At 32.8% G+C, this 22,640-nt stretch overlaps 1 protein-coding gene across 1 annotated transcript in view; it reads left to right on the forward strand.

Annotated features, from left to right (window-relative positions):
• The window catches only part of LOC132751979 (pre-mRNA-processing factor 40 homolog A-like), a 35,140-nt gene that overhangs the window by 9,962 nt on the left and 2,538 nt on the right, over positions 1 to 22,640 (forward strand). Inside the window, exons 8-18 of the mRNA XM_060742212.1 lie at positions 1,126 to 1,217; positions 2,575 to 2,683; positions 5,540 to 5,690; positions 6,921 to 7,169; positions 7,742 to 7,833; positions 9,736 to 9,852; positions 11,165 to 11,221; positions 12,498 to 12,578; positions 14,733 to 14,909; positions 15,651 to 15,747; positions 16,529 to 16,596. Of these exons, the coding sequence (XP_060598195.1) occupies positions 1,126 to 1,217; positions 2,575 to 2,683; positions 5,540 to 5,690; positions 6,921 to 7,169; positions 7,742 to 7,833; positions 9,736 to 9,852; positions 11,165 to 11,221; positions 12,498 to 12,578; positions 14,733 to 14,909; positions 15,651 to 15,747; positions 16,529 to 16,596 (1,290 nt within the window). The remainder of the gene's footprint in view (positions 1 to 1,125; positions 1,218 to 2,574; positions 2,684 to 5,539; positions 5,691 to 6,920; positions 7,170 to 7,741; positions 7,834 to 9,735; positions 9,853 to 11,164; positions 11,222 to 12,497; positions 12,579 to 14,732; positions 14,910 to 15,650; positions 15,748 to 16,528; positions 16,597 to 22,640) is intronic.

A 22,640-nucleotide genomic window follows, 5' to 3' on the forward strand; every position in this document is an offset into this window, starting at 1 on the left:
TCTACCCATCAGTGTTACATATTCAACTTAAATTTGACATATGGATATGTCAAAGGAATGGGCAGGTCAAGTTGGAATTTGGTCATGGTTTGATGATTTTTTGGCAGAGTTATGTCCCTTTCACTTTGAAAATAATATAGATACATCTTAGGAATAAGCAGTTTCAGTTTGAATTTGGTCGTGGTTCAATGATTTTAGACAAACTTATCTTTCCTGAATGTTTGAAAAATTTTGAACTTTCAGTTTCAGCACGCTTACTTTTAGCCATTATTTTGGCTACAAATATGCAATATGCTATTTTTAAAAGGTTAAGACTGAATAATTTCAGTGCCTTGAACATGATGTATGAAAATGGTTTGTGTTAACATTGAAATGTTTTAAGGGCTTTGAACTTAAAACGAAAAAAATAATTAATGCCTAGATATTTTGGCTGCATGCGGGGGCATCCGTGGCATGATGACACATTTCTAGTTTTTATGAGATTTCCCGAGACCATTTCTGTCATCTTGAATTTGCAAAGAATTTTTTTTCTTTTCTTTTCTTTTTTTTCAAAAATGATTTATTTAAAAAATGACTTTATGTCATTTAAGTATTTGCAATTATGCAAAAATAAGATGAAATAATAATAAAATGGAAACTGATCTAGACCAATAAACAATCATTTATTTCAAACAAGATGGCGAAAATCGACCAACTTCAACAGCCAATATATCTCGCACAAAGGATTGTGGGTATGGAGAAGAAAATATTTTAAGTTTAGAACTTCCTATCCCTTTGTATTATAAGTCTGTGCTATAGGCTATGTGTTTTTTGAGTTTGTTTTTTTTAATTTAATGTAGAAACTATTCTGGAAACAATTAATAAATAAGTATCTATCTATTTCACAAAGGAGGTTGACTAACTTTGTGAAATAGATATTTACATGTATATTAGCAATTTACTTAATAAGCAATTTGTTTGTATCAAATTTTGCATCTAGCACTTTGTTTCAGGTATGATTTATTTCTGTAATCACTTTATTACATGATTTGTTTTTGAATAAAAAACTTGTATCATAGAAATGTGAAGAAGTAGCTTCAACTAAATTATATTGTTGCATACATATAATAATATTGTTTAATACAGGAAGAAGCCAGACTTAGAGCCAAGCAGGCAAAGGAAGATCTTGAACAGTTCTTGTTACATCATGATAAGATGACCTCTAGTGTTAAATATTGGTGAGTGGTAACAGAATACAGGCCCCGTGTTCACAAAGAAAAGATCAGGAACAGACTCAAATGATCCTGATTTTATTTTCATTGTTTTATAAAACTAAAACTGATCGTATTATGCTAGAATTAAATGGTACATAATATAATTCGGAATGATAATAATTGCTTATTTACAAAGAAACCTACCTATTTTGGCATAAAATCAACAAATAACAAAACAAATACAAAAATAATCCGATCAAAATGAGAATCAATTTTAGAATCAAAATCAAAATATGGATCAACTGTAAAATGCCCGTATCTTGTAAAAATAACAATAAATCTATTCTAAAAATTCATAAAGATGCTATTTCAAGTCCAGTTTTATCAAGATAATATTGAATCTATGAGGATTAATAAAGAAGAATATTTGAGTTTTTAAATTTGATCCTTATCTTGATCCTGATCCTTAAATCTATGTGAACACGGGGGCCAGAATCTGCTGATATTTAGATTAATGCTCCCATAATTTTTATAGACGCTGCTTCGTCCTTCCAAAGTTTTATTATGTTTGCTGTAATGCTTTCCTTAAGTTGCTCCTAGCAATTATTTCGACCAATATCTTTCCTTGTATGGTAGATAGATATCTTGGATGGTCCTCTTACTTTTTAAGTGGAGTTAGGGGTCACATGGGTCAAGGACACTTATTCTAAAAATAGATGTTTACACTTTTGTTCGTACAGCCTTTACTTCTTGACCAATGTCTTTTATATTTGGTAAGACATACCATTGGTAGTGCTCTAAATTTTATCTTAGCTGTCAAAGTCAAGGTCAGCGATGCTAAAAATAGATTTTTATATTTTCTTTAATATTTTGCATTGTAGTATATTGACAGAAATCTAGTTTGAGGAGCTTCCATCATTTTTTTGCTATGTTTCATTTAAAGGCACTCCTCTGAGGATTTTATGACATGATGGGACTGGAAATAATTATTTTGAAATTAATAATCCATGGAAATAATTTTTAGAAATTAATTTTGTATTTGATGCAGGTCTAGTCTTATTACTTGTGTGCAAAATTTAGATCATCCACTCATTCCGTTTTTCCAGCTTAATTATTCCAATTGTGTCAAATTACCCGAAATTGAAAAGTGTTGCAACTCTTTTCACTCAAGTCAAGCTAAGAATAGCACAAAAATATGATTTTCAATTTATTTCTGAGTTTAAATCTTAATTTTCTTTTTCATTTGTGTCTGTTTAAAGTGCCTTGGCTGATCTATGTAAAAATTCAAATTTTAAATTATGATTTTAAGCTTTTGAACCTCAGTGGAGTTCCTTTAAAACATGACACTGTACCAGTGAAGTAACATATATCTGTATTTCAGGAAAGCTGACAGTTTGTTTTCGGACTATGATGAATGGCAAGCTGTTAATGACCGGGACAGGAGGGAACTGTTTGATGATGTGGTACATATGCTTGAAAAACGAGAAAAGGTCGGTTCATTACAAAATTCAAAGACCCTGTAACGCAAATTTTTTTTATGGTTTATGATAAATCTGATGCTCAAATGAAGATTTAACAATCTTGTATGTTTCAAACAGCATTACTTGTAAAGATATTACTGAATTTAACATTTCCTGTAAATAAAGGGAGGTAATTCGAAATTTATTTTCGATAAAGTTTAAGCTAGTTTTTTCAATAAAAAATGAATTCATTAATTTTAACGTTTAATGAAAATGTATATAAACATTTGCTGTACATGTTTTTACATATTCTTGGATGTTGTTGTCGGAAATTGTTGTAGAAGAATAATAATATTACATATATAAAAACTTCACTTAACTGTATGATACATCCTTAATTACAACTAAAATAACTAATCAGTCTTTCGGATGAGACTTTTAAATCAAGGTCCCGTGTATGGGTGCTTAAATACTTGGCACGCTAAAGAAGCAGGAGAAGCTTCTGGAATTGGGGCATCTTTCTGCATCTGTAATTGCACTATCCTCCAAAATATAAAATGACTTATACTCTCCTGGAGGACTCGCCCATATGGGTAAACGGTGTCGAGTATACATAAACACAAATACATACAAAATTACAAAATACAGGATCTTTAATCACCCCAACAAAAAAAGTATATTATCAAATCTTTCAGGTTGTAAGCTACACTATTATATACCCACATAAATGATAATATCTGCATCACAATTTTTGTTGTTGTTTTTGTACCATCCTATTGTTGTTTTTGTACCATCCTTGTTTTTTCAGTGTACATTTTGAGAAATTGAGATAAAAGTATCAATTATAAATCTGGTTAAGGTAGTGAAAGAAAAATCTTGCTACAAAATTAACAACTTACACAGACAAACCATCATTTTTCCTTATCTTTAATCTTTTTATACCCCCACAAATGAAGTTTATGGGGGTATATAGGAGTCAGCTTGTCGGTCAGTTGGTTGGTCGGTTGGTCAGTCCACATCATGATTTCCAGGTGATAACTAGAGTTTGGAATGAGGTATTGTAATCAAACTTGGTATAAAGCAACCTTATGTGGAGACTCCGGTTTGGTATTGCATTTGGACCTCCTGGCGTCAAGGTCACTGTTACTAAAAATAAAAAAAATGGTTTCCGGACAATAACTATTACGAATGAGATATTATAATCAGCTTGATGTATAGCAAGCTTATAAGAAGACCCCAGTTGGTATTGCATTTGGACCCCCTGGGATCTAGGTCAAGGTCACCATTACTAAAAATAGAAAAATGGTTTCCGGACAATAACTTGAGTTAGAAATGAGATATTGTAATCAAACTTGGTGTATAGGAAGCTTATATGAAGACCTGGGTTGGTATTGCATTTGGATTCCCTGGGGTCAAGGTCACTGTTACATTGTTACTAAAAATAGAAAAATGGTTTTCGGACATAACTAGAGTTAGGAATGAGATATTGTTATAAAACTATGTGTATAGCAAGATTATTTGAAGACCCCGGCTGGTATTGCATTTGGACCTGCTGGGGTCAAGGTCAAGATCATGTTACTAAAAATAGAAAAATGGTTTCTGGAGAATTACTGGAATTAGGAATGAGATATTGTAATCAAACTTGGTGTATAGCAAGCTTATTTGGAGATCCCAGTTGGGATTACAATTATTAATTGAAATATTTCTTTGTACACAGTTGATAGTTTATGTTCAAATTTTTCTTCAGACTACTTATTTTTCAAAAAGTCAAAGTTGCTGGTGGGGGTATTAATCACCTTCAGTGATAGGTCTAGTTGGTTTTAATATGCAAATTTTGAAATGGTTTTTATTGCTTCTATAGATTGATAAACAGGTCCATTCAAATGTCTTTTACCTGACAAAATGAATCAAGTGAGCATTTATGAGCTAAAACCTCCACATATGACCATAAAGTGACATTATGCTCAATTTTTTGCTGTCAAGTTGAGTTGAAGTTATATTATATGTAAAAAGATTGACTATCATAATGGTGATTGACTAATGATTGATATAAAAAAATGTGTAAGATAAAATATAAAAAGTACATAAATTATACAAAGACCAACACACTCTTTTTTAAAAATTGAACATTCCCAATACATTCTAATATTTAATTAATACAAAACAATATTTATAGAAATTTCTGTGTGTCATAGATTACGGATTATTCTTGAAATTTGAATACAAATATGACAAAATGTAGTTTAAATTTGACTTTGACCTGTGCACTTACTATTTACACTTGGATGGGCAAAATGCCACTTTAAAAGTTTTAAAAATTAACTTGAAAAGGTATACACCTTGGTTACAAATTAACTTGAAAAGGTATACCCCTGGGTTAAAAATTAACTTGAAAAGGTATACCCCTGGGTTAAAAATTAACTTGAAAAGGTATACCCCTGGGTTACAAATTAACTTGAAAAGGTATACACCTGGGTTACAAATTAACTTGAAAAGGTATACACCTGGGTTAAAAATTAACTTGAAACGGTATACACCTGGGTTACAAATTAACTTGAAAAGGTATACACCTTGGTTACAAATTAACTTGAAAAGGTATACCCCTGGGTTAAAAATTAACTTGAAACGGTATACACCTGGGTTACAAATTAACTTGAAAAGGTATACACCTGGGTTAAAAATTAACTTGAAACGGTATACACCTGGGTTACAAATTAACTTGAAAAGGTATACACCTGGGTTACAAATTAACTTGAAAAGGTATACCCCTGGGTTAAAAATTAACTTGAAACGGTATACACCTGGGTTACAAATTAACTTGAAAAGGTATACACCTGGGTTACAAATTAACTTGAAAAGGTATACACCCGGGTTTTTTTTTCATAGGAAGATGCGAAGACACTGAGAAAGAGAAATATCAAAGTATTTAACGAGATACTGGACAGTATGCCTACCTTGACTAACAGTACCACATGGTCGGAGGCCCAACAGATGTTATTGGACAATCCAAGATTCACAGAGGACCCCGATCTACAGAGTATGCAAATTATTTCTTTGTCTCATTTGTGTAATATTTATACAGCTTAAAGATATGCTATGCTCAAATTTGATATTAGAAAATATTGATGATTGCTACTCAGACTTTTTTGTAAATATGAAATAAACATGTTTAGATTTTATACAATATAGATATGTTATGTTTAAAATCCTCTGCAGGTAGTCATGATATGAATATATAGTGATATAAAAAAACTGGCAGTTTTTTTGAAAGAAAAGACCAATTTTATTTGAACAGTAATAGGAAACACAGCTTCCCATACATAGTTGTTAATTTTTTTAAATTTCAAATTAGACATATACAGTAAGAATTTCATGGATTGCAATAAATTTTTGTGACAACAATATTTTAATAAATGATGAGCATAGTATATGTTTAACCTGTGTTTGGAAGCCCCCTTTCATAGAAAGAAAGAAGTCAAAGTATCTATACCAAATCTACCATTTAAGGTTTTTTTATTAAAAAAAACAAAAACAAATAAAAACTAGTTTGTGTTATGAGATTACACCTAGTGTACAGTTGGGCAGGCATGATAAGTAGGCGGCCCACTTTAGTCTGGAGCATGTGTGGCCAGATCGTAGTATTATTTGACACAAATGTTCATTATCATGAGACGTATTGTTGCAAACATGAACCTTGTCATCAAGGTCACGCAGAGGTCAGAAGAAAACCGGTGTCCGTATTGAAAATTCTACATGCATTGATGGGTTGTTGTATAACTTGGCATAATAGTTCATCATTGTGAGGCAATGTTGTGCTCAAAATCAAGATATATTGTGCAAAGTCTGAGTGGCCAAGGTCAATGCATATGCAGAGATCAAATGAAGATAAAAAAAATATCTGAAAAAATGAGTACTGGCCATTTCTTCATCATAAATTGAGGGATTTTAATGTAAATTTTTACTTTTATGAAAATGTGTATTTGTGTCAAGTGTATTTCATGACAGTTGCATTCTGATTAACAGTTGATATAATGTGCAGATTACGGAACGTCCGTGGTTCTACTCAGGTGCCTGTTTGTGCCTGAAATAATGCACGGAAGTGCACCTGAGGTCTTCCTTCAGCAGTAAAGCTGGAACGTAGCGATATGACCTTTACTGTGTTGATGTGACGTAAAACCCAAAACAAACAAACAAACAAAATTATATGCAGAATCGACATTTAAAACTTTTTAATGTTATTAAACATTCTTATGATGTCATATTTCAGACATGGACAAAGAAGATGCCTTGGTATGTTTCGAGGACCACATCAGAATGCTCGAACAGGAGAATGACGACGAGAAAGAACGCGAACGACGGAGACTTAAACGACAACAGCGTAAAAATCGTGAAGGTTTTCTTGTTCTCCTTGACGAGTTACACGAACAAGGACGTCTTAATTCCATGTCCCTCTGGATGGACTTGTTTCACATAATAAGCAGTGATATACGTTTTCAGCACATGCTTGGACAGCCAGGTTTGTTTCTTAATGAAAATCATTATAATATTTTATGTACAATACTGTATGTTTAAGTATTTAGATTTGACAGTTTCTTAAGAATTTTTTGTTGAGATGAACAATTTTCCAGTTTTTTGAGAATAATATTAAATGTTTTAAAAAAGTTGAAAGCACCAGAGTTGAGAGGCAAGTTATTATATTTAAAGGTTGATATTTGCACAGTTAGAGAGATGTTATGAAATTTATAGTACATAGTAAAAACAGATCTTGAGAAATAATCGCTGTCGTGTTTGTTGATAAGGGGTATCTATTGCCGAGTGGTTTGTGGTTCTACCTGGGTGCCACAATGCCAGAAATAATGCACAGAGGGTCATCGGAGGTCTTCCATCACCATTATAGTTTAGAAGCCGCCATATAGCCTCTACTATGTCAATACGACATGAAACCCAACAAAACAAAAAAAGACATAAAATTTGGGTTTTTTTTCTCTAAAATTGATCAATCAATAATTAAAACACTGACATTCAATGATATATATTCTTATTACAGAGTTGCTGTGACATTTTATTGTTTCATTTTATTCCTTACAGGATCTACTCCTTTGGACTTGTTCAAGTTTTATGTTGAAGATTTGAAGGCAAGGTTTCATGATGAGAAAAAGATTGTCAAAGAAATATTGAGGGTAAGATACTTTAACTCATTGTTTTCATTTGTCAATTTATTTCTGATTGGCCTTACGTATATAATTGAGCCTTGCCATGATAAAACCAACATAGTGCATTTTGCCACCAGCATGGCATTGATCCAGACCAGCCTGCGCATCCGCACAGTCTGATCAGGATCCATGCTGTTCGCTATAAGTTTCTCTACATAAAATAGGGTTTGTAAGTGAACAGCCTCGATCAATGCTGGTCGCAAACACACTATGTTGGTTTTGACGTGACGCGGCTCAAATATGATGATTGAACTTCAGAAATAGTTCCACCTATAGTGTGTAGGGTTTAAAACTTAACATATCTACTTTGTTTCAAGTCAAAACATGTTTATTTTATATTTACAAAAACACTATGTAGCAATTATCAGTATTTTCGAGTATCAAATTTGAGCATAGTATACATAAATCTTTAAAGGGTATTAATCTATATCTTATGAAATATTTATATTAAACTTACCAACAGTAAAGTTATATTGGTTCCATTATTATATGGTTGATTTCCGAAAAAGTCGTAACACAGAATGTCTCTATTATTTAATAAACATGAAGAATGTACGTAAACAGAATAAAATGTTCTGGAACAAAATTTTGCTATTTTAAGTAGGGTTTTATCTGTTAAGCAATATCTTTGTGCATGCGCCACTCGCTTTAAGGCAGTTTATTGCCATTTTTGTGTCGCCTCTTCGGAGTAGTGGCGACATATAGGGATCACTTCTCCGTCGTCTGTCTGTCCGTCTGTCTGTCTGTCCGTCCGTCACAAAACTTGTCCGGACTACTCCTCATAAAGTACTGGTGCGATTTCATCCAAACTTTACAGGAATGATCAGTACCAAGTCTAGTTGTGCATATTGTCAGCATTTTCCGGTTCAATGATTTTTGTCAGAGTTATGGCCCTTTAATAATTTTTAATTTTAAAGTTTGTCCGGACTACTTCTCTTATACCACTAATGCAATTTCAATGAAACTTTACAGGATTGATCTGTAGCTCAAGTCCTTGCGCATATTGCACGGGTTTTCCGGTTGAATGATTTTTGGCCGAGTTATGGCCCTTTGATAAAAAGGTGTTTTTTTCTGTGTGTTGCCAGATACACAAAAGCTTGTCCGGACTACTCCTCATAAACTACTGGTGCAATTTCATCCAAACTTTACAGGAATGATCAGTACCAAGTCTAGTTGTGCATATTGTCAGCATTTTCCGGTTCAATGATTTTTGTCAGAGTTATGGCCCTTTAATAATTTTTATTTTTAAAGTTTGTCCGGACTACTTCTCTTATACCACTAATGCAATTTCAATGAAACTTTACAGGATTGATCTGTAGCTCAAGTCCTTGCGCATATTGCACGGGTTTTCTGGTTGAATGATTTTTGGCCGAGTTATGGCCCTTTGATAAAAAGGTGTTTTTTTCTGTGTGTTGCCAGATACGCAAAAGCTTGTCCGGACTACTCCTCATAAACTACTGGTGCAATTTTATCCAAACTTTACAGGAATGATCAGAACCTAGTCTAGTTGTGCACTGTCCGTCTGTCTGTCCGTCTGTCACAAAATTTGTCCCAACATGAAATTGGCCATCATGAGGCGACACATGTGATTACTGATCGCTCTTGTTATTTCATACAATCATTTTGGAAGTATCCTGTTTTGAAATCCAAACAATAATTTTAACATCAGATATATGAGCTGTGTCACGACAAAACCAAACATAATGGGTTTGCGACCAGCATGGATCAAGACCAGCCTGCGCATCCCCGCTGTCTGATCAGGATCCATACTGTTCACTTACAAACCCTATTACAAGTGGAGAAACTGATAGCGAATGTTGGTTTTGTCGTGACGCAGCTCATATAGCTTTATACACTTTAATTTAACAGGATAGAGGGTTTATGATAGAAGTGAACACAACATTTGAAGAGTTTTCAAACATGATCTCCGATGACAAGAGGGCCAACACTCTAGATACAGGCAACATTAAACTGACATATAACAGTGTGAGTACCATTGACCCGGAATTATAAACAAGTTTATTCAATTTTTCTAGATGATAAAAAAATACATTGCCGTGTTTTCTTAAATGATTTAATACTATGTTTAACAGTTTCCTTTAAAATGTATTTGAAATATCCTGCTAAATGCATATTATAATAATAATAATAATATCTTTTTTTAAAGAAGGCTACACATTAAGAACATACAATAGCAATCATATATATCTTATTTCCAATGTGGCCTTCTGAAATAGAAAACAACAACAACAGAACATGCATAGGTAGATAAAATGAAAGTATAATATGTAATTTTTAGAATAGAACAGCTCATATATTATAATAATAATAATAATAATAATAAAGACTTTATTTAAAGAGGCAACATAGTTAGGCAAGCCCAGTCTTCCCTATGAGCCTCTATCAAAAATGTACATATATACAGTTACAAACAAAGACTTATATAAACAAAGAAAGAAAACTAAATGTATACAAGTTATACAACAAAGAAAAGTTGAGTAATTGAAAAATGCAATAAGAAAATGAATACAAACATTTGAAAGTATGAAATTGTACATTTTATGAGACATACATGTATATATGTGATATTAAAACATAGCTAGATTATTTGGTGCCCACCAGAGAACCACCATTTAAGATAATTTGTTTTGAATGTTTGTAAGTTGGAAGAATTTCTTATGTTTAAAGGGAGGGAGTTCCAAAATTTTGAGCCTGAATATGATAGGGATTTTCTGCAGAATTCAATTCTTGGTTTGGGGACTAAAAGAAGTTTTTGTTCATATGATCTTAATGATTTATTTTCTGTATTTGTAAAAAGATTTTGCATATAATCAGGGAGAAGATTGTTTAGGGACTTGTATACTAAAATGGCCTTTTTATAATTCACTCTATCAGAGAATTTCATCCAGTTCAATTCAGAAAATAACTCATCAGTAGGCGCATCAAAATCTTTATCAAGTATTATTCTTGCTGCACGTTTTATCTTATGAATTCAACTATTAAGGAGAGTTGTTAGACATTTTTAGCTTGACTATTCAAAGAATTAGGAAAGCTACTGTACACCACCTTGGCATAGGCATCACACTTTAGCTGTGTTTCTGTATAAGTTGGTATCTCAAAAAATACGCTATGGAATGGGTTGACACTTAACATACTTCTCTTTGATTATTTAACGTGATAGGCACATGTCCCATAACTATGAGTTACGTTTAAACAGAGTTATGTCCCTTTTTTCTATGAAGCGCAGAATAATGAAGCTTGCTGTCTTACAGATAACTCTTGTTATTTTGTTTTTCAGTTAATTGAAAAAGCTGAAGCCAGGGAAAAAGAAAGATTAAAAGAAGAGGCCAGAAAGGTTTGAATTTATTAGATATATCCGATAGTTGTAGTAATTAAATCCTTGGTCTGCTTGCGCCATCTGCGTCTACCCGTGCAACCAGTGCAGACCCAGATCAGCAGACACATCCATGCCATCTAATCATGGTCTGCACTGTTTGCTATTCAGTCAGTACATATTTTGAAAATTTTTCCTAAAAACGATGAATGGTTAAGTCCAGTTTGACAGGTGGACAAGGTCAATTAAGATACTTAGTGTGGTAAAGGTTTAATTTGAATCATAAGGGCTTCATTGCTGTGGTATGGAACCCTGCTAAGGTGTGATAGTTTAACAGGTAGCTTTTGAAGGTTTGTGGACAGACTCTCACTAATATCTGAAATATCTAAGAATGGTTAATCTGGTTTCTTATCAGCACAATTATTGCTACATTATTGACCTTTGCTTTTGAATGCCTGAAAATGATTGAACTGGCCTATAATGATATTTTGAACAGCTTTTCTACCTCTATATATAAAGTGCAGTCATTCAAATTGTTAATACATCATAAGTTAGGTAAAAGTATGAGAAAAGCATTTGAGCCGCCTCACGACAAAACCAACATAGTGTGTTTGCGACCAGCATGGATCCAGACCAGCCTGCGCATCAGTGCAGTCTGATCAGGATCAATGCTTTTCGCTTACCAACCCTATTACAAGTAGAGAAACTGATAATGCACAGCATGGATCCTGATCAGAATGCGCGGATGCACAGACTGGTCTGGATCCATGCTGGTCGCAAACGCACTATGTTGGTTTTGTCGTGACGCGGCTCATTTCACCCTTAGAAGAAGTTTTTCACCAGTGACACGTCTATAAACAGTAGTAAATTAATAAAGAAACATAAGATATTTTTTTATTTTATCTGCTATACTAAAAGTGTGCAGTTTGATAATTATCTTTTGTATGATACATACATATGTCATTACAAACCCCTTGTGGCTGAGGGATGGTCTCAAAGGATTGAGACATCAGAACTGCTGCCACTATTTATCCCTGCTTGATCGCAAGAGGTGACTAGATAGTTTCGAATTATTGGAGTCTGTGCATCTTCGAGTTCTAGCACATAAGGAGGTTTTTGACCATGGTGTTGCTTTAAGTTTGTAACAACTTAGATAAGTCAAAATCAACTTTCCTCTTTCAGCACCATATGACATAAACTAAGTTGGTGCGCTGTAAAACCAAACCGAACTAAACCAAACAAACAAACAAAACAATATATTGTTAGGTATGAAACCTTGTTTTTATGCTGATTTCAGTTGAGGAAATTAGAGACAGCTTTTAAGAACATGTTACAGGAGGCAACTCCAGCCATAGAACAAGATAATAAATGGGAAGATGTAAGTATATGATACAGTGCTCTAGATAAGACTTAGAGTCATCTAGGAATCACTACAAGGCTTAATAAGCTTACTAGTTCTGTTTTTTATGCCCCCGCCATGTAATGGCCGGGGCATATAGTGTTACCCTGTTCCGTCCTTCCGTCCTTCCGTCCTTCCGTCATTCCGTCATTCCGTCATTCTGTCATTCCGTCATCATCAGTTTCCGTTCATTATCTTAGTAACGGTTGCACATATTCAACTCAAATTTGGCATATGGATATGTCATGAGAAAATACAGGTCAAGTTTGAATTTGGTCATGGTTCAATGATTTTTGGCAGAGTTATGCCCCTTTTACTTTGAAAATAATATGAAATTTTCAGTTTCCGTTTATTTTCTCCCCAACGGTACAACACATTCAAATCAAATTTGACATATGGATATGTCATGAGAAAATACAGGTCAAGTTCGAATTTGGTCATGGTTCGATGATTTTTGGCAGAGTTATGCCCCTTTTACTTTGAAAATAATATGAAATTTTCAGTTTCCGTTCATTATCTCCCCAACGGTACAACACATTCAACTCAAATTTGACATATGGATATGTCATGAGAAAATACAGGTCAAGTTCGAATTTGGTCATGGTTCGATGATTTTTGGCAGAGTTATGCCCCTTTTACTTTGAAAATAATATGAAATTTCAGTTTCCGTTCATTATCTCCCCAACGGTACAACACATTCAAATCAAATTTGACATATGGATATGTCATGAGAAAATACAGGTCAAGTTTGAATTTGGTCATGGTTCGATGATTTTTGGCAGAGTTATGCTCCTTTTACTTTGAAAATAATATGAAATTTTCAGTTTCTGTTTATTATCTCCCCAACAGTACAACACATTCAACTCAAATTTCACATATGGATATGTTTTTGGAATGCCAGGCCAAGTTCGAATTTGGTCATGGTTCAATGATTTTTGGCAGAGTAATGCCCCTTCCACTTTGAAAATAATATGAAATTTACAGTTTCTGTTCATTATCTACCCAACAGTGTTACATATTCAACTCAAATTTGACATATGGATATGTCAAAGGAATGGGCAGGTCAAGTTTGAATTTGGTCATGGTTCGATGATTTTTGGCAGAGTTATGTCCCTTTCACTTTGAAAATAATATAGATACATCTTAGGAATAAGCAGTTTAAGTTTGAATTTGGTCATGGTTCAATGATTTTGGACAAACTTATCTTTCTTGAATATTGGAAAAAATTTGAACTTTCAGTTTCAGCACTCATACTTTCGTGGAAATGTATGTAGCCATTATTTTGGCTACAAATATGAAATATGCTATTTTCAAAAGGTTAAGACTGAATAATTTCAGTGCCTTGAACATTGTATGAAAATGGTTTGTGTAAACGTTGAAAAGTTTTAAGGGCTTTGAACTTAAAATGAAAACAATAATTTGTGCAAACAAATTTGGAACTAAATATTATAACATCTGAAATTTTGGCTGCATGCGGGGGCATCCGTGGCATGATGACACATTTCTAGTTTTCAGTGTGCTGTTATGTGCCATGTGACATTAGGGATTGTAGCTTCTGGTGTCATGTAAGGCTATATATATGTAGTCAATAAATCATGTGAGGTACTGTTTGTTCCTGTCTGAAATCATTGTATAGAGGTTAAACTTAGGTCTTCCTCCATGATTATTACGCTAAAATGTAGGGATATGACAATTACAGTGGCTATGTGATATTTTAAAGCCAATAAATATAGAATAAATAATGATAATGATGCTTTTGCAAATACAAGTACATGTATTTAATATTAAATGAGTCAATTTGCATTATCCATTACATGTTGTTTAGAAATTTTGAAAGTATACTTTCTGGGTTTTTTTCAGGACCTTACACATTCAGTTTTTAAGTGTTGTTTTTTTTTTATTTCTATAAACTGAATTTGAAATGTAACATTTTTATTCATATCAAATGTTGATGACAAATACATTAATAAATTATGGCTGAATAATCTATGGGGGTTTTTTTTGTAGCAAATAGGAGCAAAAACCTTAACATTTACTATATTATTATTATCATAACTTGACACATTTAAATACCTCCTTTTTTGTCTGTGAAACGAAGAGAGTACAAAAACTGAGCTGTTTATTTTTTTACAGATTAGAACAAGGTTCGAGAATGAGGCAGCATTTGAGGCAATCACGCTGGAGGCAGAACGTATTAGATTGTTTAAGGAGTTCCTAGTGGCTGTAGAGGAAGCGTGCATGCACAGGCACCCAAAAAAGAGAAAATCAAAGAAACACAAAAGCAGAAGATCCAGATCAAGGTCACGTTCAGTAAGTGTCGGTTTTTTAGGTTGACGTTACAATATGTATGGCGAGCTATCTGACTCACTCTGGCATAGGCATCTGCGCCGTAAATTCTTTTAGTATTTTACAATACAGTTAACTCAGCATATAAGGGTATTCAGGGACTCTACATTTATATCTTTATATTTGGATATTGTTATATCTGAGAGGCAACCAAATTGATAACCGAGGTTCGGAATGGCGGCAAGAGCATCAATATAAGCGGTATATAGATATAAGCTGTATTTTTATACGTTGAGTTTACTGTATATTTTTAAGTACTTAAGAGATTTACTTTAAATGTATGTCTCTAATCATCATATACAACATATATGACTAATATTTCAAGAATTATTTTTTTGAACTTTAAATTTACAAAAAAAATATCACTTGGTATACCCATCTTGAAGGCAATGAAAAGGTTTATTTAATTTTATAGAGAAAATTGTAACATGTTAAATGTTACTTTGGCGGTGGTTCTACTCTGGTGCCTGTTTGTGCCTGAAATATTTCACAAAAGAGCACCTGAGATCTTCCTCCACTAGTAAGGCTGGAAAGTCATATGTCATATAACATTTACTTTGTTGGTGTGATGTAAAATCCAACCAAAAAAAACAAAAACACAACAAAAAAACATGTTACTTTGAATAAGACAGGTAAAGCTATCTTGAACAGTTGAACAGTTGATTTATTTTAGCATAAATCGTAGTATGTTAAATGTTATTACAGGGAGATTACTCAGAAGAGGAATCATCATCTCGCCATAAATCCAAAAAGAGGAGGAAGTCAAGGTCAAGGTCACCAAGCTATCATTCCCCATCACCAGGTAATATATTTATATGTCAAAATACATGGATACAGTCAAAATCTATTTATAGAAATATACATTTGAAATCTATTTATAGAAATATACAGTCAAAATCTTATTTATAGAAATGAATTTATATACACTGTTGAGCTGTATAGCCACCAAAATCTATTTATAGAAATATACAGTCCAAATCTATTTATAGAAATATACATTTGAAATCTATTTATAGAAATATACAGTCAAAATCTATTGATAGAAATTAATTTATAGACACTCTTGACCTGTATAGCCAGTAGAATATACAGCCAAATTCTATTTATAGAAATATACAGTCAAAATCTATCTATAGAAATATACAGTCAAAATCTATTTATAGAAATATAAAGTCAAAATCTATCTATTAGAAATATACAGTCAAAATCTATTTATAGAAATATACAGTCAAAATCTATTTATAGAAATATACAGTCAATATCTATATATAGAAATGACTAATTGGAATTGAATTGAATTGAATGACATACTAGCAGCTGATAATCAATTTGGTGATTGTGTCTTTCCATTTAAACATGCTTAAAAAATTGAAATTAACTGGAAACCTATTAAAGTTTTTAACATCATCCAGTAGTAAATAATTTGACTGAACATTGTTTGATCTATTGACATCATATTTATCTTGATAATTAAAGTGCGTCTCTTTAAAAAGGAAAGTGTACTTTTTTCCTAACTCAGACTCTGTTAGAATTTTTATAGTTCAGAATAGAATTGTTTTATTTGTTTTTCTCTTTGATGTTAGCTGAAGACAAAGATGAGAAGTCCTCAAAGAAACACAAGAAGAAGTCCAAGAAAAAGAAGCATAGAGGGGTAAGATAAAGAAAGAGTCATATTGTTAAATCAATCCCCTGTTTACCATAATCCCCTATGTCTTCCAGTGTTAAATATTTATTAAATGGACGAGAATTTTGTCAGCTATTGTAAGTTAGACACTACGTTGTATATTTAGAGCTGTTCTAGTGTTCACATGCTGGCAGATTTTTCTTTAAGTCGATGCATAGTCAAATACTTTTTACTTGTATCAATTTGAAACTGACAAAATTTTCTCCCAAGTTTGAATATTTGACCATTATAATTTTCTACATCATAATTATATTACAAGGTACATCAATCTGGCATCTATATTTTAATGATTATCACCCCTTTGAGGGGTGTCTGTGGCAGAGTTGTTAAGTTAGTTGACTTAAAATCACTTGCCCATCACGGCTGTGGGTTCAAATCCTAACTGGGACATTGAATCCTTTCATGTGAGGAAGCTATCAAGCTAGCTAACAGAAGGTTGGTGGTTCTACTATGGTGACTTGTCATGCTTGAAATACACGAAGGGGCACATGAGGTCTTCCTCCGCCAGTAAAGCTGGATAATGACATTACCAATACTGTGGGACTTTGAAGAAGTATCCAGCTTGTTAAGATGGTTCTCCTTGAGAGCCGGCTTATGCTTGGAGTAATTCACAAAGCGACACCTGAGGTCTTCCTTCACCAGTAAAGCTAAGCTGGAAAGACCCGTATGACCTTAACACTGTAGGTAAGACAACATATTAAAATAAACAAACAAACATCTCCCCTCTAAACTAAGAATTTATGCCTTTATTTGTTTTGGGGTGGAGATGGGGATATAGTTTTGCCCTTTTTTGTTTGTTATGCTGTCTGTCCATTGGTTAAAGAAACAGTGAAAAACTATGGAGTATCAGTGTCTTATGTACTATTTTTATTTTTCACCTATCATTTTTAATCTTTAATAAATTACATATTGATTATTCAGGGATTTTTTTTAAACTTTATAAAATCATTCCTTACCAGTGTCTCCCATCTTCAACATCACATAATTATGACTATGTTCATTACTACTGCAAAATCATTATTATTTGTGGGGAACTAATTTTTCGTGATTTTTGTGGATTAGGTCAATCCACAAATTTAAGATCAAAAGAAATTTCATTTCATCTGCTGTAAGATTATTTTGCCTGTCATGGTGTACATTTTACCTATTGGAAAAAATACACAGTCCATGAATTTAAGAACCCATGAAAATGTTCTTTAAGACAAAACCATGAAATTTCATGCCCATGAAATTAAGAGAATTCACAGTATATACATTGTATTATTTATATTTGAAACTTTAATGTACATGCATTATATGTGACTATTTTTGCATGTTATATATAGAGGATATTGAATGAGTGTAGTTTAATACTAAATTTATTGAACGAGTTGAATAAAATCATATTATGCGAGCCTCGGGCGAGCATAATATTGTTTTATTCAACGAGTTCAATAAATTAAACGAATATAATATTCTATTTATCACATATTAAAGATAGGAACAGTAAACTGTTAAAATGAGTAATTTTTCAATGACGCGCCTATAGTGTAACGCTAACATTAGCGCGCTTTAACGCTATGTTTCTATATAGCGCAAATGACGTCACGTCAAAGTGTTATTACACTAGTGTAATTAGTGTTTTATTAAATAGCTTAATTACACTCCTGCGCCGCGGTTGATGTGATAAACATGCGTATATTTTTATGACTATTGAAAGTATATGACATATATGTATAGTTTGTATTTTGTGTACACATATATTTACATTCTGATTTATGATACATGACTTAATATAATATACACCTTAGTGCAGTAACAGGTTAACTCCTATTAAAGAATATAACTTAAGGAGTTAACCCATTACTGCACTAAGGTGACAGTGGGATAACTATCATAAGTAATATATTTATAAAATAAAATTATAACAGATTTATCATTTATTTATCATTTATTAGCTCGACTGTCACTCAGTTGAGCGATTTAGGGCCATCATTGCCCTCTTGTTTATATAAAAATTAAATTTATGATGTATATGAATTTAAACAAACAAAAAATTTGAAATTATAGAAATTGTTGCAATGTTGGTGAATCTGCTTTTTCTGTTGTGCTCTATGGTTTTCTTTACTCTTGAATGTTGTGGCAATTGTGTTGTAATAATGGTAAAAAAAAGTGCAAAAAGATGATTTTAGATAGATGCATGAAATTTAATAGCCACGCCATGACAAAACCAACATAATGGGTTTGCGACCAGCATGGATCCAGACCAGCCTGCTCATCCGCGCAGTCTGATCAGGATCCATGCTGTTCGCTATCAGTTTCTCTACTTGTAATAGGGTTTGTAAGCGAACAACATGGATCCTGATCAGACTGCGCAGATGCGCAGGCTGGTCTGGATCCATGCTGGTCGCAAACCCACTATGTTGGTTTTGTCATGACGCGGCTCAATTCTCTTATCTTTGTCCTAATATTTTTATGTGGATATGTTTTTTCGAAGCAGTCTTTCTTGGTTTTGATATAGTCTACATGTATGTGTGATTATGGCCGTATAAATTACCATTTTGCAATAAATCCTCGGGCACAAACTAGATAATGTGTGAAGATGTTATGTTATAGACTATATGAATTGTTAGTAAAGTAAAGAATTTTGACAACTAGACTCTTTATCATTGGTCAATTAACGGTAGATAATCGGATAAAGGTTACTTCATTTATTACAAAAAAAATCAGTCCAGTGACTTATACAATAAGTTAACATTTTAGCATTTTAACAGATTAGGTCAAGACTGTGTTTTTTACGAGTTCAAAATCGATTTGATTTTATGTTTTATGTTTATTTTAAGTTTTACTTTTAATATGACATGATTCAATAAAACAGTGGGGGTGTTTACTTAAACATTTTGCATTTCATTGATGGAGAAAGACCCATATTGATAGATTTGTATATATACAACTTATCCTAGTTGCTGACCCTGAATTTTCTGAATGGACTTGTCCAATTTTAATTGTGGAATAGTCCATTATCAATTTTAGGTAGGTCCGCCAAAAATTTATAGATTTTGATCAGACTGCACACAAATGTGCAGGCTGGCCTGGGTATATATCAGTTCTTGTATTTTGACTTGTGATCTATGAGGGGGGGGGGGATAATATGATTAAGTACAGTCTACTGATAGTTTTCTTCTGTAGCTGAAAGGAATGATTTGTGAGGTTAGAGTTAGCCATTTCCTGAGAGAATATATTTAAGTTTTTTTGTATAGAATCCTGGCACATTCAAAAAAGGTCACTGTGTTAGACATGCACTTGTTTGTCAGCACTTACAAAACATACCGATTGAAAATATTTTATGCTTCTCCATGTTAAAGATATATGGGAGACAAGAGAAAATAAACCTAAATCAGCTTTGAAATTCATGTTTCGGTGCCATATGACATAATCTGTGTTGGTGTGCCGTAAAACAAAACAAAAATAAAAGCCAAATTCTCGTTCTTGCATGCCCAACAACACTACAGGTGCAGATCTCTCTATTATAAGACTGAGAGGTCATTTGACCTTTGCACTGTCAATGTCACTTGAAATCCAACCATAACCAGAGAGCTACAAGGATAAAAATTGTTTTTCCTCATTATTGATTTTCCTCATATTTGTTATTTCTTATACTTGTAATTCCTCATAATTGATTTTCTTCATAATTGTTTTTCCTCATTATTCTTACTCCTCATAATTGATTTTCCTCATAATTGTTTTTCCCTGATAATTGATTTCCCGCATAATTGATTTTCTCATAATTGTTAATCCTCATAATCGATATTCTTCATAATTGTTATTCCTCATAATTGTTATTCCTCATCATTGTTATTCCTCATACTTGTTAATCCTCATAATTGATATTCCTGATACTTGTAATTCCTCATAATTGATTTTCCTCATAATTGGTTTTCCTCACAATTGTTATTCCCTCATAATTGATTTCCCTCATAATTGATTTCCACATAATTGTTATTCCTCATAATGGATATTCTTCATAATTGATTTTTCTTCATAATTGGTTTTCCCTCAATTGATTTTCCTCATAATTGATATTCCTCATAATTGATATTCCTCATAATTGATATTCCTTATATGACAACAGTATTAGATTACTCTCTGAAAATATTTTATGCTGTGTTTTTTTCCCTATTGAACTGGCAACTGAACAAACAATTCAGCAAAGTTGATATAGTATAAATTGAATACAATTTGATTAATTACAGATATATTTGGCATGATTATGAATAGACTTAGCACAAAAAAAACAGGTTAACTTTGGGCAAAAAAATATTTGATTGGTTGGGCAAAAGGTTTTTTTTCTGAAGGGAAATTTAAATATTTTTTCACTTTGATGTTGTTTAGTTTCTGTGTCTATATTTTTCCTTGGTTACAGTTTTTATTTGCTTTCAATGCAATCAGTGTTAAAAAGAGAGCTAGGTTTTAATTGTAATGCACCAATTATGGAAATTTGGTTATCAAGATTTTTATAAAAAAAAAAGAAAGAAATATTAACTTGTTCTAGTGAAGTGATACAAATATTTTTCGATATATGTGCACAATGTTAGTTTATAAAGTTGTTTTGGTTTTTTTTCAAAATTGAATCTTTGACCAGATTTCATAAAAATGGGAGTAATGTATTAACTTTTAAATATGGTGATGATTTGACCTAGTTTTACTTATTGGCCATTTTTGAAACTTGATAATTTTATGTTGTTTCAGCAAGATAATAGTGTTGACAAAGTTTTACTATATATATATCTAGTGGGTATCCTTAGTTAAGTAACCAAAGGATTTTGATAACTTTTACCTTGTGACATAATTTTTGGCTTGAAAATTTTGGTCATCAAATCCAAAAAATAATATTGTTACAATTTCGGTCCTGAAAAAGAAAGGTCATTACTTATCTGTTATAGTTTGGTTTAAACATATTTATTTGTGCTCGATTGCGAAATAAGTTATTGCAACTCATATTAATCACTTTCGAGTGCTCTTCCTAGAACCAACCAGTACTGGTATCATGTGGAAAAACATGGTCGTGACCAGATTAGGGCTTAAACCCATGATTCCTGGGGTGAGAGGCAGACACCTTAACCACTAGTTCACCGCTCCCCTATCTGTTATTGATGGTTATTGATCAACTGGGAAACTGAATTAAGGTTGTATATCTGTTGGAAACGTAAAGATATTTTATCATATTCTAAAATACCAGCATTATTCTAAGATACTGTCATACACATTATTTGTTTATGTCATCTTAGGATTTCTGACAAATGTTATCATTAAATCATTTTGTATTTTTATGCCCCCGCCATGTAATGGCCGGGGCATATAGTGTTACCCTGTTCCGTCATTCCGTCCTTCCGTCCTTCCATCCTTCCGTCCTTCCGTCCTTCCATCCTTCCGTCCTTCCGTCATTCTGTCATTCCGTCATCATCAGTTTCCGTTCATTATCTTAAGAACGGTTGCACACATTCAACTCAAATTTGACATATGGATATGTCATGAGAAAATACAGGTCAAGTTCGAATTTGGTCACGGTTCGATGATTTTTGGCAGAGTTATGCCCCTTTTACTTTGAAAATAATATGAAATTTCAGTTTCCGTTCATTATCTCCCCAACGGTACAGACACATTCTACTCAAACTTGACATATGGATATTTCATGAGAAAATACAGGTCAAGTTCGAATTTGGTCATGGTTCGATGATTTTTGGCAGAGTTATGCCCCTTTTACTTTGAAAATAATATGAAATTTTCAGTTTCCGTTCATTATCTCCCCCAACGGTACAACACATTCAAACTCAAACTTGACATATGGATATGTCATGAGAAAATACAGGTCAAGTTCGAATTTGGTGCATGGTTCGATGATTTTTGGCAGAGTTATGCCCCTTTCACTTTGAAATTAATATGAAATTTTCAGTTTCCCTTCATTATCTCCCCAAAGGTACAAAACATTCAACTCAAACTTGACATATGGATATGTCATGAGAAATACAGGT

The sequence above is a fragment of the Ruditapes philippinarum genome, unplaced genomic scaffold, assembly GCF_026571515.1.
Source record: "Ruditapes philippinarum isolate M1 unplaced genomic scaffold, ASM2657151v2 ctg1029_1_1_1_1, whole genome shotgun sequence".
NCBI classification, from domain to species: Eukaryota; Metazoa; Mollusca; class Bivalvia; order Venerida; family Veneridae; genus Ruditapes; species Ruditapes philippinarum.